General features: G+C 54.0%; 1 protein-coding gene across 4 annotated transcripts in view; it reads right to left on the bottom strand.

The window, feature by feature from the left end:
* Positions 1 to 163: 163 nt before the first annotated feature.
* Positions 164 to 13,536, bottom strand: part of ILF3 (interleukin enhancer binding factor 3) — a 28,408-nt gene continuing 15,035 nt past the window's right edge. Inside the window, exons 5-20 of one of the 4 annotated variants that reach the window (XM_082650040.1) lie at positions 12,934 to 13,081; positions 11,422 to 11,513; positions 10,937 to 11,032; positions 10,210 to 10,321; positions 9,690 to 9,787; positions 9,028 to 9,139; positions 8,813 to 8,923; positions 8,249 to 8,448; positions 7,724 to 7,891; positions 7,159 to 7,284; positions 6,874 to 7,050; positions 6,623 to 6,776; positions 6,419 to 6,472; positions 2,632 to 3,000; positions 1,712 to 1,840; positions 164 to 824 (exon numbers count right to left, since the gene is read on the bottom strand). In XM_082650040.1, coding sequence (XP_082506166.1) covers positions 688 to 824; positions 1,712 to 1,840; positions 2,632 to 3,000; positions 6,419 to 6,472; positions 6,623 to 6,776; positions 6,874 to 7,050; positions 7,159 to 7,284; positions 7,724 to 7,891; positions 8,249 to 8,448; positions 8,813 to 8,923; positions 9,028 to 9,139; positions 9,690 to 9,787; positions 10,210 to 10,321; positions 10,937 to 11,032; positions 11,422 to 11,513; positions 12,934 to 13,081 — 2,283 coding nt within the window. In that variant the 3' untranslated portion in view covers positions 164 to 687. Of the gene's footprint in view, positions 825 to 1,711; positions 1,841 to 2,631; positions 3,001 to 4,517; positions 5,963 to 6,418; positions 6,473 to 6,622; positions 6,777 to 6,873; positions 7,051 to 7,158; positions 7,297 to 7,723; positions 7,892 to 8,248; positions 8,449 to 8,812; positions 8,924 to 9,027; positions 9,140 to 9,689; positions 9,788 to 10,209; positions 10,322 to 10,936; positions 11,033 to 11,421; positions 11,514 to 12,933; positions 13,082 to 13,536 lie in introns of those variants that run through there. The other 3 variants (XM_082650039.1, XM_082650042.1, XM_082650041.1) reach the window with 3 other exon arrangements.

Raw genomic sequence — 13,536 nt, forward strand, 5'->3', positions numbered from 1 at the left:
CTGCCAGGAAACTGGGTTGCTGGCCTTGGCCGTTCTCTGGTGACCAGGGACTGCCCTGCCCCCTACCCTGCCTTCCTGTGCTGGGAACAGAGTGGAGGAACCCGCCCATCTTGCTGCTGGTGGCCCAGACACCCAGGCCCACGACAGGCAGAGTTGTGTTTTTCTTTATTCGTCTACATTCAGCTCAATTCAGATGTGCCGCCTGAATGAACAGACACACAAAACCCCACTCTTTCCCACTGGTTTTTAAAATAAAATCTTCACTTATAAAACTGAAACACTAAAGCATTAAAATACAGAAAGCTCGTTTAACTCACTTCACAAAAGCATTAACAGATGAAGTATCCCTTCCGTTACTATTTAAAGACAAACTGAGTTAACACTAACACCAATTGTAAATAGACAGAGGGATACTTAATTGCAAGAACTCAAAAAAACTCTACTCAGACAAAGTTGTAATGGCAACTAACAAACCACTGAAGACACGGAGTCCCAAACACAGCTAAATATGGGTCACAGGACGGGTCACAGGAGTGACCAGCTGCACCTCACAACACAGCAACGTGGACAGGGTAGGGCGGAAGGGGCCTGGAGAGGCCGGTTGACATGTTAACTGTGATGCATAAAACTGAATCTTACAACGGGGGAGTAAGTGCAGAAGGTACAAATCTTCACCCCTTGGGGGCTTTATCTGTACTGGTAGTTCATGCTGTGATCTGCGTTTCTGCCGTAGCCCCCCTGTGACGACTGGTAGGAGCTGGGAGGCCCGCTGTAATTCTGGCTGGACCCCGGGGAGTTGTAGTTCGACTGTGATGAGTAGCCTCCTAAGGGAGAGAGGGGGGAGGGTTAGAGGTGAGAGGCACAGGCCTGCCCCGCGGTCAGAGAGCAGGACGTCAGCCAACACCAGAACTGTGTCTGCCGGAGAGATCGCAGCAGGGCAGCCATGGAAGCTCCACCTTGTTCTGCTAAGTGCCTTTCCAGGGTCACTGGGCCTAGTTGTCCCAAAAACCCTGAGGTGGGACCATCAGCCCTGCGTTTATGAGGGGTGGGGAGCTGCCCAGCCACGACGCATGGGCAGCGGAAGCTGTAACCGGGGGCTGCCTGAGCACAGGCTGAGCTCACCACCCCAAACCAGAGCTCCACGTCAGGCTCTGTTTGGCCCTCACTGTTCTCCGTATTCTTTCCCGTTGGTGCCAACATTTAATAGTAGGGCAGGGCTTCCCCGGTGGCGCAGTGGTTGGGAGTCCACCTGCCGATGCAGGGGACATGGGTCCGTGCCCCGGTCCGGGAGGATCCCACATGCTGTGGAGCGGCTGGGCCCGTGAGCCATGGCCGCTGAGCCTGCGCGTCCGGAGCCTGTTGCTCCGCAGCAGGAGAGGCCACAGCAGTGAGAGGCCTGCGTACCGCAAAAAGGAAAGGAAAAAAAAAAAAAAAAAGAGTAGGGCAATTTCTGAACGCCTGGCTCGGGAAGAACCTGACGCTGGAGGTGTGCCTAAGCCCGTGCTCTCACAGGGTCCTGGTGTGCCCGTGTCTCCCACTCCTTGTTCTTACGCCACATGGAAGCCAAGCTGCAGCTGCCACCGGGGCCCCCCTACCTGTGCGGCTATCTGCCCAGGCCAGGCCACGCCCCCTCCTCATGGAATCCGTGTGGTCCCTGCTGGCTCTGAGTTTAAGGGGCCCCATGCTGTGCTGCCTGCTGCCCCAGGCCCACCTTGTTTGCCTTGGTATGAGGAGCCGCCCCCAGAACCTCCGCCGTAGCCCCCGTGTGACCCTGGATTGTAGGACGACCCGCCTGAGCCGTAGCTGTTCCCGCCGCTTCGGCCTCCACTACCACTGTAGTCTGGGGGAGAGAAGATAACACAGTTAAGGGGCTGTGGCCAAGACTGCGGCTGGGGCGATCTAGGTTCCTTGTGCGCGGCCTCGGCAGTGGCAGGAGCTCAGCTGACGCCTGGGCCTTGCCCGATCCCCATCTTGACTGATGAAATTTGGCACCCTCAGTCCAACCACGAAGCGCCGGGGGCCACTGGAGCCCTGTAATGTCATCATGTTCTGAAGCCCAGGTCCATCCTGCCTTCCCGCCTGCTCCTCCATCCCAGGGTCCCCAGCAGCCTCCTCCCCTCTCCCACCCAGCCAGGTACCCGAGGCCCACCGCCAGGCCCACGCACAGGCAGCACAGCTTCTTTAAGGTCCCCGGCACGCAGCTGCCCGCTATCCTGCTGTGCACGAGTTCACACCCACGCTTCCCCAGGCCTGCTGGGTCTGTGCACGAGGTGGAAGGACCGGCAGACGGGGAAGTTAACTCAGGATGTGTTGGGGGCTGTCTCCAGAGCCCATCCCTGGAGATGACCTTGCAGCAGCTGGCCCAGATTCACAGGCTCTATCCACCCTTGGGCCCCAGCCTCAGCCCACAGCCTCCGGGACCTCGGAGAAGGCAACAGGGAGGGACCAGCAAAGACCTGGGCCAGGGGACCCTGCTGTCAGGATTTTCCTAACGCCCGCCCTGCAGCCAGCACCACCCGGCTTCCTTCCAGTCCCTCCACCAGAGGTCAGGTTGGGGCAGGGCTGAGCTTCCACCACTCCTTGGGATGTGCTGCTGGCCTGGACCCCTGGAGGCTCTGGAAGCCAACTCACTGAATTTGCTCTCGTAGCTGTAGTCTGATCCGCCCCCGCCTCCGGGGGAGCTGTAGGAGTTTGAGTAGGAGGAGTAGTTGCCTTGTCCATGATTATAGCCTTTCTGCTTGCCCTGTGGGGGGCCGTAGTTGCTGTACTGGCTCTGGTTGTAGGACTGCTGCTGGCCCTGGTGGGACTGGTAGCCCGAGCCGTAGGAGGGCTTCTGCTGGCCCCCGTGCGGCTGCTTCTTCCCGGCGTGTTTCGGGGGCACTGGTGAGTTGTAGTTGTCACCTTGGTAGTAGGAACCGTAGCCAGAAGAGCCACCACCGCCCCCGCCGCCGCCACCACCACCGGCATTCCCAGAATGCCCTCCGTTGCTGTAGAACTGACCTAAACAGGAAGGCAGCGGGTCAGCTGGAGGATCGGGAGACGGGGGAGGGGAAGGAGAGGGAAGGTCACAGCTGTGGGCCCTGAAGGCTGACCCACAAGCCCACTGGCCAGGCCCGGAGAGACGGAAAGAGGCAGGAGAGCGAGGAGCAGCGGCTCCGGTCCTTGAAGCAGCCTGGTATGGACTGGCCCAGCCTTCAGCCCCACTCACCCATCAGCTGACGACAACAATGGCTCTCTGCCCAAGCAGCGGCACGACAGCAGGCCAGCAGCAGCTTTCGCAGCGGATGTCAACATTACAATGAGATGGGCTCCAAGCGCGGGATGACATTCACGACTAGCTGACTGCTACCCAGATGTCCCCAACGGTGAGAGGAAAAGCAAAGCCCCAAAGAAGCAGCTGGCCACCGCCACCTCCCCCCTGCTGTGCTGGGAAGAGGCTCTGTAGTCCCAGGCCTGGGTGACCCCTGGAGCTGCTCTGTAACGATGCCCCTAAAAGCCAGAGTCGTTCCTGGAAGACCAGCTGGTCCAACCTGGGTCTGGGAGGACCGAATGGAGACTTAGCCCAATGACCTAGGGCATCTCCCTGGTGTGACTGCCACAGCCTCGTGGGCGGAATGAAGCACTACGGCTGGGTTCAGAACACCCAGGTGGGCCCTCAAGCTACTGCCTTGGGTGGCCCCCCCCAGAGGGCCCCTCCTTACTCCCCGCACAGCTGCCGGGCGCAGGCAGGACCCAGGGGAAGGACTGACAAGCGTGCAGCCAGGCCGCCACATTCTCAGGCCCTGGAGCGGAGAATGTCACGGTGGGTCCCCCCTCTGGTTACTAGGTACAGACCCCGGAAGACAGGTTTCTTAACACAGCCCCACCACTCAGATGAACTGACGGGGCATGGGTCAGCTAAGGTGAGGCGACAGGAAGAGAACAGGTCATGTGGGTGGCTCTCCGACCCAGCCGGGCAATCCCTAGCATTCACACAAGGGCTGCAGAACTCTCGGGCTCCTGGAGCAGGCGGGCCTGGGTGCACCTGTGCTGGCTGGCCGCTGCCCCTGCCACAGACAGCCGGGGCTGGTGCCTGGTGTGGCCACTATGCCCAGGGTGGGAGGACGGGGAGAGGACGCTCCCCACACACCCTGCCCTTCCTTCCCATATTTAGCACCAAGGATCTCCTGCCTTTTGAATGGGGTTAATTCCTTCCACCCGCTGCAGATGTACGCCCCACACCGCTGTGTCTTGGGTGGTTTGAACAATAATCTGGATAGAACTGATCTGCAACATCAGTTAATTTTCTCTAGACCCTTCCACCCACACCACCCAAAGCCAAAAACACCAAGGAGAAGGACGTGTCCCACAATGCAAGAAAGTAAACGCGCGAAGGCTTCTCAAGGAGGCTGGAGGACAGGAGGTCCCCTGCAGACCCCCTCTCGGAAGCCCACCACCTCGGCTGCCCACGACCAGCACTGAGCGCCTCCTCGCCCCTCCGCCAGTGTGGGAATGAATGAAGACGCCAAGGACTGAGGGCTTGTTACTTTAACATGTATTGATTAAAAAAAAATAATAATAATAATAAAGGGGAGGGAAAATTTTCAACGTCATTTCAGGATAACTATTTCCTGGTATAAAAAGACATTATTCTCAAACAATAACTTTCTAGGAAAAAAAAATACATCATGCAATCAAAGTTTTAAAAAGTTTCACTGAATGTTTCAAACCCCTGGGAACAAATTATGTAATAACCGTTTTGACCAATTTTTTGCCTGACTGAATAAACGCAAAATTTTGCAAGTCAACGCAGAGGCAGGCCTTGCTGCAAAAAAACCTGCTGACCAGAGCCCAAACTACACTCATTCCCAAGAAGGACTCCCGCCAAGAGACGGGGGTCTCATTCAAGAGCCAAAACGCCTGTGTGTGCCTCTGCGCACAAAGGAGAAGCCACACAAGCTCAAGCCTGCACCCTGAGGTGAGAGGGCAGCAGCTTTCCGGGCCTTCTGGACTCTGCCGTGGACGTGCGCCCAGCAGCACAGGCCCTGCTGAGGCTTGGCTCTTCACTGGAGAATTGTGCTATGTATTAAGCTCTTCCTGCTGGATTATTTTTAAAGCCCCATTAAAAAAAAAAAAAAGAAAAGAAAAGAAAAATGGAAAAAAAACCTCTAGAATCCCATGCATTTGCAGGTGTGATTACGACTTGCAAAATTCCACGTTCTCTCTTCCTTAAAGCCTGTCTGTTTCTTGCACTAATAGTGGAAGCACAGTTTTGATACCTTTGAGAGTTCACCTCTAGCTAAAGCAGCCACAGAACATTGCATCCCGGAACAAGAACCCACCAGAGCATTTACAAAAGGTGGAAGAGGTTAACTTAGCACAATATACAATTCCCCAACGTTCCCAACGTTTCACATGCTTATGAAAAAACAACAAAAAAAAGGCTGGTTGCTCTGGATTCAGATGTGGTGAAATCGTTACTGTCAAAGGCATCAACCAGATTTGGGAATTTGTTAAAAGGTTAAAAATTCATACAAAACCTGCTGTAAATTAAGACAAAGGTAGATTAAAATGCATTATTATCTGTCTCTTAAATAAAGTAATGCTTTCCATAAAAAGCAAAGGTGGGCTTTTGCCTTGATGCTGACCAACGCTGGCTCTAGAATTCTGTGCAATTCTGCACAAAAAACACATTCTCTGAAAATTGTTTTCCACTTATTGTGAACTTCAATATGACCAAGTTCAAAGGCAAATCACGATAAAAACTGCCATTGTCTTAAATTCTGCAGGCTAAGAGTTTCAGACAAGCTGCGGTGACAAGCCACGGTTGAGAAACCCAGTGAAGCACAGGGCACAGCACGGACACTTTGGGTTTTGGAGTTCGAGAAAATTGGAGTAAAAAGTTGATTTTGTGTGCAATACTTTTAGATGCTCTAGGAAGACCCAAAATCATGATAGCCGTAGCAGTCTGTGAAAAAGTCACCTACAAAAGGGGGAGACAGAGCAGAGAAAAAAAATTAGAATTCTTTTGAAAAATGGCACAGAGCGCCACATTTGAAATTCATGTTTTAGATTTCTCTGCTCCTGTAACCCCCCAATGAAGGCTCCTTCTCAAGACAAGAGCTGTGCACTGTCAGGAAAAGTATTATCACAGGATTGGTGCTTCGCATGGCTTAAAGCAGAGAAATTTAAAATTCTGACTTTTAATGAACTTTCAAGTCACACAAGTGTGTGCATTAACATTTAAAGAGTAAATTACACTTTTGCAGGATGGGGGGTGCTGGAGGACCGCCTGACCTAACCACCGAGAATGGGTGCCAGCCGCCCTTAAGCCTCAGGGAGGCTGCTCCTGCTGCTGGGCCACCCTGCTCTAACTCAGGCCACGGGAGCTAAGCTGCAGCTTCTCCCCAAGCTCAGACAAAGAGAAACACACACTTACTGTAGCCGGCGGTCGCCGAGTTGCCTCCATACCCGTAGCTGCCATACCCGGCGCCTGAAAGGGAACAGACAGGGTCACCAGGGCAGGAGGTGGGTCTGCCGGCCCCCCCCCGCCTCTTCTGGCATCTCAGTTGGCCCCAGGGGTCCCACCCACTCCAGGGAGCAGGCCGAGCCCACTGGGACAGCACAGGACAATGGTCCTCACCAGCATTCATGTAGCCTCCATGGTTGGCGCCACCAAAGCCTCTCCCTCGACCTCGACCTCGGATGTTCCCTCCTCTTCCCCGTCCTCGGAGATTGGGGGGCGGGGGCACTTCGTTGTGCATGGGACCCCCCATGCCGAACCCAGGGTTATGTGGCTGCACGGGAAAGAAGACAGACGGGTTACATTCGCCTCCCACTCGAATCACCAGAGAATACACGCCAAGGTCAGAGAGTTCCAGGGTGACCGCTCACCTTAGCAGCAAATTTCGGTCCACCTCTCACAGGCACGGGGGCTCTCTTCTTCTTGTTGGCCTCAAGGGCTAGAGGGGCGTCGGGGAACAGCTTTTCTAGCGCAGCAAGGGCGGCATATGCTTTGGCCACCTTTTTGTTTGAGCCAGCGCCTTGAAACTTCTGTCCGTCCACCTCGACCTGGGAAGAACACATGCGTGTCTGGGGTGACCCAACACCCACCTTGGGACGGGGGGGAGTCTCCAAGGACTCCAGGCCCCCCCAGGACCCGCCCCCAGGACCACTCACCTCCATGACGAAGCGCTTGTCGTGGCTGCCCCCTGTCTCTGAGATGAGCTCATACTTGAGGCCACGCCTCTTCTCATTAAGTTCCATAACAGGGTTCTTGCCATGCTTGGTCAGGATCGGCCCCTGCTGTTTTACGTTCTCAGGGAAAACAGAAAAGAAAACCAACAAACTCAGCTAAGGGCTTTCCAGCACGTGGAGGAGGGCAGCTGCCCCTATGTCATGGCTGAGGCCCTCCGCTCCATCCCCCTCGCCACTCCCGTCTCCAGAAATCATCTGTGGCCTTCCCAGCAATGGGACCACCTCCACCCACACCCCATCTCCCGGGGAAACGGCACACCCTCGACTGCAGGCCACCCCAGTGCAGCCCCAGATGCTGGGTCAACACCAGCAAGGGCCTCTTGGTCATGGCTCAATAGCTCACACCCAACTCCCTCCAGAGGCTCCTGGACTGGAAGGTACACTCTCTTGGGGTAAGAGAACAAGGACCAGTAACTGTCCTGGTTCATGGGACCCAGGGCTGCCTGCTCCTTCCTGCCGGGCACCCCAGCACCCACCCCGTGCTCACCTCGGCAGTGGGATCTGAGGGAAAGGCAGCGCTGGGGGTCGAGACAGCTTCCACCACAGGTGGAGGGGCCACCACGGCTGGCTTCGCCTCTGTCTCCTCAGCTGAGTCTTCCCCCTTGCTGGAGTCTCTGCCTTCGGCACCCGTGGGCAAGCCCATGTCCTGTAACACCTGCAGGAGGGAGACCCAGGCCCCCAGTGAGGGAGGGCTCAACCACGCAGAACCCCTCCCACACCCGGGGTCCTGACTCAGAAGTTCCTAGGGTAGCGTCCAGCTAACTGGAGGAGCTTTCCTATAGCTCCCAAGACCACCTCGATGCCCGGCCACACTTGGGGGCCCTCTGCCCATCAGCCACAGTGATGATGGCATTCTTGCCACGTGTGACTTGGCTACCGTTCAGGAATCTAACCATTGCAGTATGCGCATGCCCTCCTTTAGCCTCATGCTTAAACAGGGGATGATGGCTCTGAAGGGGAGCAAGATGAGGGAAGTGTTTTGCCGTTGTACGACGCTGCCGGCCGCGCTCACCTTAACGGCCACGTGCAACTTGGCAGTCTTTTTGGAGGGCCCAGAAGCCTCGAATGAGTTGCCATCTACCTCCACAGACATGGTGAAGATGGGGGCGTGAACTGGACCGGTCTGGGAAACCAGTTTGTACTGCAGCCCCGGCTTGAGCTGGTTCAGTCTCATCAGGGCATTCATCGCTTGGGGAGGCTCTGCTTTCTCCTCTAGAGAGAACACACCAATGTTGCTCTGGAAAGTCAGTCAATTCTGAACCGGGCAGGGGAACCTGTCCTGACTGCGCCCTGATGCACGACGTGGAGGACTGGGCAGGGGGCTGGGCGGCAACACGTGCCGAGGCCTTGCCTGCCCCACTCCCAGGCGCACACCACGCCTGCGGTCACCAGCTGAGGCACGTCCACCCCACTTGTGCTCCATACCCATGCTGTATTTATTTAATCATTCTTAAAAGGACTGAAGTATCATGTCCGAGAAAGAGAAGGCAAAAGGAGGTATCCCACTCACTTTGGGGTGAACCTTAATTGAAGCCACGTGGAGGGTAAAACAAGGACTATGAATGAATGCTGGTACCTTTCTTCTGAATCTTCTTCTTCTTTTTGCTGGGAGACTTTTCCTCCCCATCTTCCTCCATTGGGCGTTTCATGGGCGTAATGGCGTAGGTGGTACTGGGGGGTATTTGCACTGAAACGAGACAAGGACAGAAGCAGCTGAGACTCCAGTCTGGGCTCTACTGGGAGCGTGCGATGATACCGCCTGCCTGGGCATGGGCACTGCGCCATGCTTACCTGTGTAGTCCACTGGGTTTTCATTCTTTGGTTTCTTGGGCATCTTCGAAGGCAAGGGGTCCATACCCAGGACCTTATGGAGCTGGCCAAACGCAGCAAGTCGCAGAGCATGCTGGAGAAGGGGAAGAGGAACCTGACTCAGCCGCCCTGCGTTCCCAGCCAACGTGTGTGCTCTCACTAATGCCTTCTGGAAGGGGTGGGAGCTGACGGGTTGCTAACGGTCTCCCCTATAACAGCGAGGGGTCCCCAACAGCCAGGGCCCAGCCTTGCTGTGGGGGAAGGCCAGCCTGTGACCACCCCCCTCGAGAGGATTACAGGAGACCCCAACCTGGGGACTGGTTGCCACACGGAGCCACGTGGTGGGCCTGCGAGGGAAGGACTCCTGGAGCAGTCCGCACGCAAACACATCTCCCCGCTGAACTCGGTGTCTGAAAACAGCACTCGAGCAGGCTGAGGGGGCAGGCGACAACCACGCGTGGCGCCAGGGGAAAGAAGCAACCCAGATTGGGGCACCCTGTATCAGGCACGATCCCTTGACCTTCAGAATCCCCAGCCTGAGCCTATGAGTCCAGTGGCTACCCTGAGAATACCCAGTAATGGAACTGGAAGCCAGTGATTACAGACTGGGTAAGGGCTCACGTTGGCAATGGCGATGACTATACCTGCGCACTCTGTGTGATATCTTCCCGTTGCTGTCTGTCTAGATGCCCAATAGCATCAGTGGCTTCTTTTTCACAAGGGTCATAAATGCCAGAACCATCTGAAGGCAGGAAACAAGGAAGATATGCAGAGGATTATCTTTTAGCATCTCCGAAGAGTTGTGCTGGCTGAGGGAACCAAGTGCGTTACCCCCCGCGCCCCATCCACACCCAGCTCTGGAAAACACACCGAGCTCGGTGACCCACTCGGCATCCAGCCTGTGAGAGAAATAATCCACATGTATCTCAGAGCATGGAGCTCGCGTGGGAGTGGGTCACCACTGCCCCGGATCCGCCCTGAGTCACAGCTGCGGAGCCGGCACAGGGCTGGATATGATGGTGCAAGAGGGTAGTCACATGCTTCATCCCTAGGGGGACACGGGGATGCTGCTGCCCTAACCCGGTCAGGGGACCCGCCAGAAAGTGGCCTCAGGGCCTCAATCCCTGTCCTTTCCCTGCAACTTGCAAAGCACAAGGCCCCAACCTGGCATCACGATGCCTGAAGCCAGGCACTCCAGCACTCTCCGCAGGGCCTCGCCAGCACCCATTGGTCTGTTGGCTGTGCCGATGGACTTCTCACAGAGAAGCTCGAGGGGCTGAAAGGCAAGAGGGACAGTTAACTACAGTGTCCAGGAGGGAGTTGGCTGATGCTGAGGAGCTGTTGCCGTGTGTGTGTATGTGTGTGTGTGTGCGGGCGCGCGTCCAAGACAGGACACCTAGAGTGGGTCTTAACCAACTTCTCCTTAAAGGACCAGACGTTAAAGGGGCAGGCTGTGTGGGCCAAGAGGCAAAGTTGAAGCTGTTACATAGGTACTTATACTTAAAATATAGCCATTTAAAAACATAAAAAGCATTCTTAACTATAGATAAACAGGCAACTAGCCAAAATTGGCCTGTGGGCCTCAGTTTGCTGACCCCTGTCCAAGAACAGCTACAAAACCCTCGTCACGGAGAGCAATCTATCACAGTAAGTGTGCCACCTGGCCGGCCCCTGCCTAGGTTGAGCTGTGCACCTTCCATGGGAGTCTGGTCTCGTTCTCATCCCCACCCAGGGTGTGGCACACAGTAGTTGCTCAATGAGCAGCTATGACTGGAGTATCGGCCACACCCTGAAGGGCCACTCCAGCCCATTTACCATTAACATATTCTTGGGATCTGGGAGGTCTCTGCACACATGACCCAGGGTGGCTATAGCTACAAAGGTGCCTTACCCATCCTCTGAGGGGACCCCAGGTGGGAACGCGGGTGCACAGGTCCCTCAGGACCCGGATGACAATGACACACGACTTCAGCCCATTGGCTCTGGCCTAGAGGAACAAAGCACAGGCTTTTCACACCAAGGCACCTCCCTGAACACAAGGCAAACATGAAAAACACAAGTCTCAGGGTGCTACTTTGTCAAGGGTAAACGGTGAACGTTCACAACCATCAAGTGTGTGGTCGGCAGCGACTTCACCGAGTGGACGAGAATGATGTTACTCTTGGCACAAAGCAGCAGCTACCCACCTACTCAGTCACAAGCCTCCTTTGGGGGTGTCAAATTTGTCTATGCGTGCTCCTTTAGCAACTGCACGCCTGCAGGTGCTAAGTCCAGCACGGTGCTCTTCAATGTTACCGAAACTTTATGGTGAAAATTAGCCAAGTTAAAACTTAGGAATTCTCTACCGAAAGACAAATAGAAGAACAAAATGCAAACCTGGAACCACTTGGCGTGTCGGAGGGACGCCAAGGCAGCAAGGCATTTCTGCCTGTCCAGAACGTCCGGGGGATCGTTGACTGATAGCGTTTCTATTCATGGATGGAATAAGAAGACAAGGTACAGTTTGACCAAGGGGTTTCTGTCAGGTGGAAAGGGGATGTGGCAGCTTCCTAAGGGGCAGCTGAGGCTCCCAGAATCTCAAGTCATCTCCACCCTTGACCAGGGAAGGAGACGCTCAAGTGCATTTAACTCTGCCCCAAGAGGAGATGGTAAAAATCAGAGGCCCCCTCCAAAAAAACAAAAAAAACAAAAAAACAACAATAAGAAAAACAAAAACAAAAGTGGGAAGTTACTCTAAAAGGAATAATCCCATGGGGGAGGGGGACAGATAGGTGGATCCTATCTTCTAGTAGAGACTATTACCTTGCTTCCTCCCCAGGATCTCCCAATAAATTAGCTATGCTAAAAAATTCATTAGCAAAAAACGAAAACCAAAACCAAAAACCAAAAACCAAAAAAAAAAAAAAAAAAAAAAAATAGGCAGGGGGTGGGGAGTAGAAATGCACTCCCTCTCTGCTTCCCACAGGCCTTCCCCTGAGGCGTCTATGGCAAAGGGGACCACCTCCGCCCACCAGGCAGGACTGCCCTAGCCCCAGCCCTTGACAGAGAGAGTCCTGTTGGTCAAAGGTCCAGCGTCCCTAAATTGATAAACTAGAAGGGCTCTGGTAGTAAATCAGGTATCGGAACCGAAGATAATCAAAGAACAGCAACAAGGGCACGGCGTTAGCCTGTGCTGCAGCAAAACCGGAGCGTTTGTCGTTTCTGCCATCTGTGCATCAGGGGTTTGGATAAGGCCTGTCACCTTTACTTTGAGGTGTGAGAGTTGTGACTGAAAAACGTCCACCCAGCGATGTATGAGGAGCCCTGGGTGGACTTTGAATCGTGAAAGCATTATCACTGTCTGAGGTTCAGAGACTTGATTTGAAAATCACTCAATTGTTTAAAACTTTATCCAAAACTCTGCATCAGCTCTTTGCGTTTCAATCACTGCAACTGATAAAAGCAGCCAATGGAAGAGGACAAACGAAGAAGACCTCGGTTCTGCTGCAACACAAGCTGTTTGCACAAGTCCAACGTGATGCTCATGCAGAAACCATCTGGTTGTCTTCCATAATTTAAAAAGCCTATAATCACCAGGGACACACTTTTCCAAGGCCAGAGACTGGCTCAACAGAAAAAAATCACATTTAACACCGATGAGAACATCCAAGGATTAAGACAAACAAAAATGGTGCAATCCTCTAGGAAAAGTGCTACTCACTTTTAGTGCAACCGTTTTGTCAAACTCCCAGGACTGAAACCGAGTGGGAGATGTGATCTCAGAGTAAAAGGTGGTCAAAGCTACACCGCTATCCTTTTATCAAAGCAGTCTAAAACTGAATAGCACGTTTGAATCGTGAGGGAACACCAAGTTGCCAGTGTCCTGCTGGCCTTTCTCAGCCTCCCTACCTCCAGCTAATACTTTCTCCATTTCTTCTCTGACAACAGGGGATGTCAGGTGGATGGTCAGGGACAATGGAGGCTCTTTTGTGTTTTTTATCACAATCGCGGCATCGTCGACAGATTGGAGTATTTCGTACTTGTCATCTGTAACAGCCTACAAAAGAAAATGCAACTTTCAAACGCACTTTCCCCCCAAGGCTATCGACAGTTCTGTTTAGCTCCTGGTTACTACAGCAGACAGGCCAGTTTCTTGGACTGTGACTGACAGCAGTCCCTTCAGCTAGGGGTCAGAACCTCCCTCTTGCAGGACAGGTCTTTGGCCATCTTCCAGGTACTCCAAGGAGGAGGTGACTACTTAGAGGAGTGATTTTCACGGGAAGCTTTATAATGTAATGGTAAGAGAGTTTAGGGTCTGGGAGGAGATGAGGGTGTGAATCCTCATTTTGTTGCTTGGTTGTTGTGTAACTGGACAAATCACTTCATCTCATCAAGATTGTGGTTTCTAATTTGTAAAATGGACTTAGTGACACGGCCGACAGCACAAGGCTGCAGAGGACTTGAACCGGACACTCCGTGGAAAGCACAGCACCCAGCACAGAGTCGGCATCC

The sequence above is a fragment of the Grampus griseus genome (genome assembly GCF_964374135.1).
Source record: "Grampus griseus genome assembly, chromosome: 3".
Lineage (NCBI taxonomy): Eukaryota > Metazoa > Chordata > Mammalia > Artiodactyla > Delphinidae > Grampus > Grampus griseus.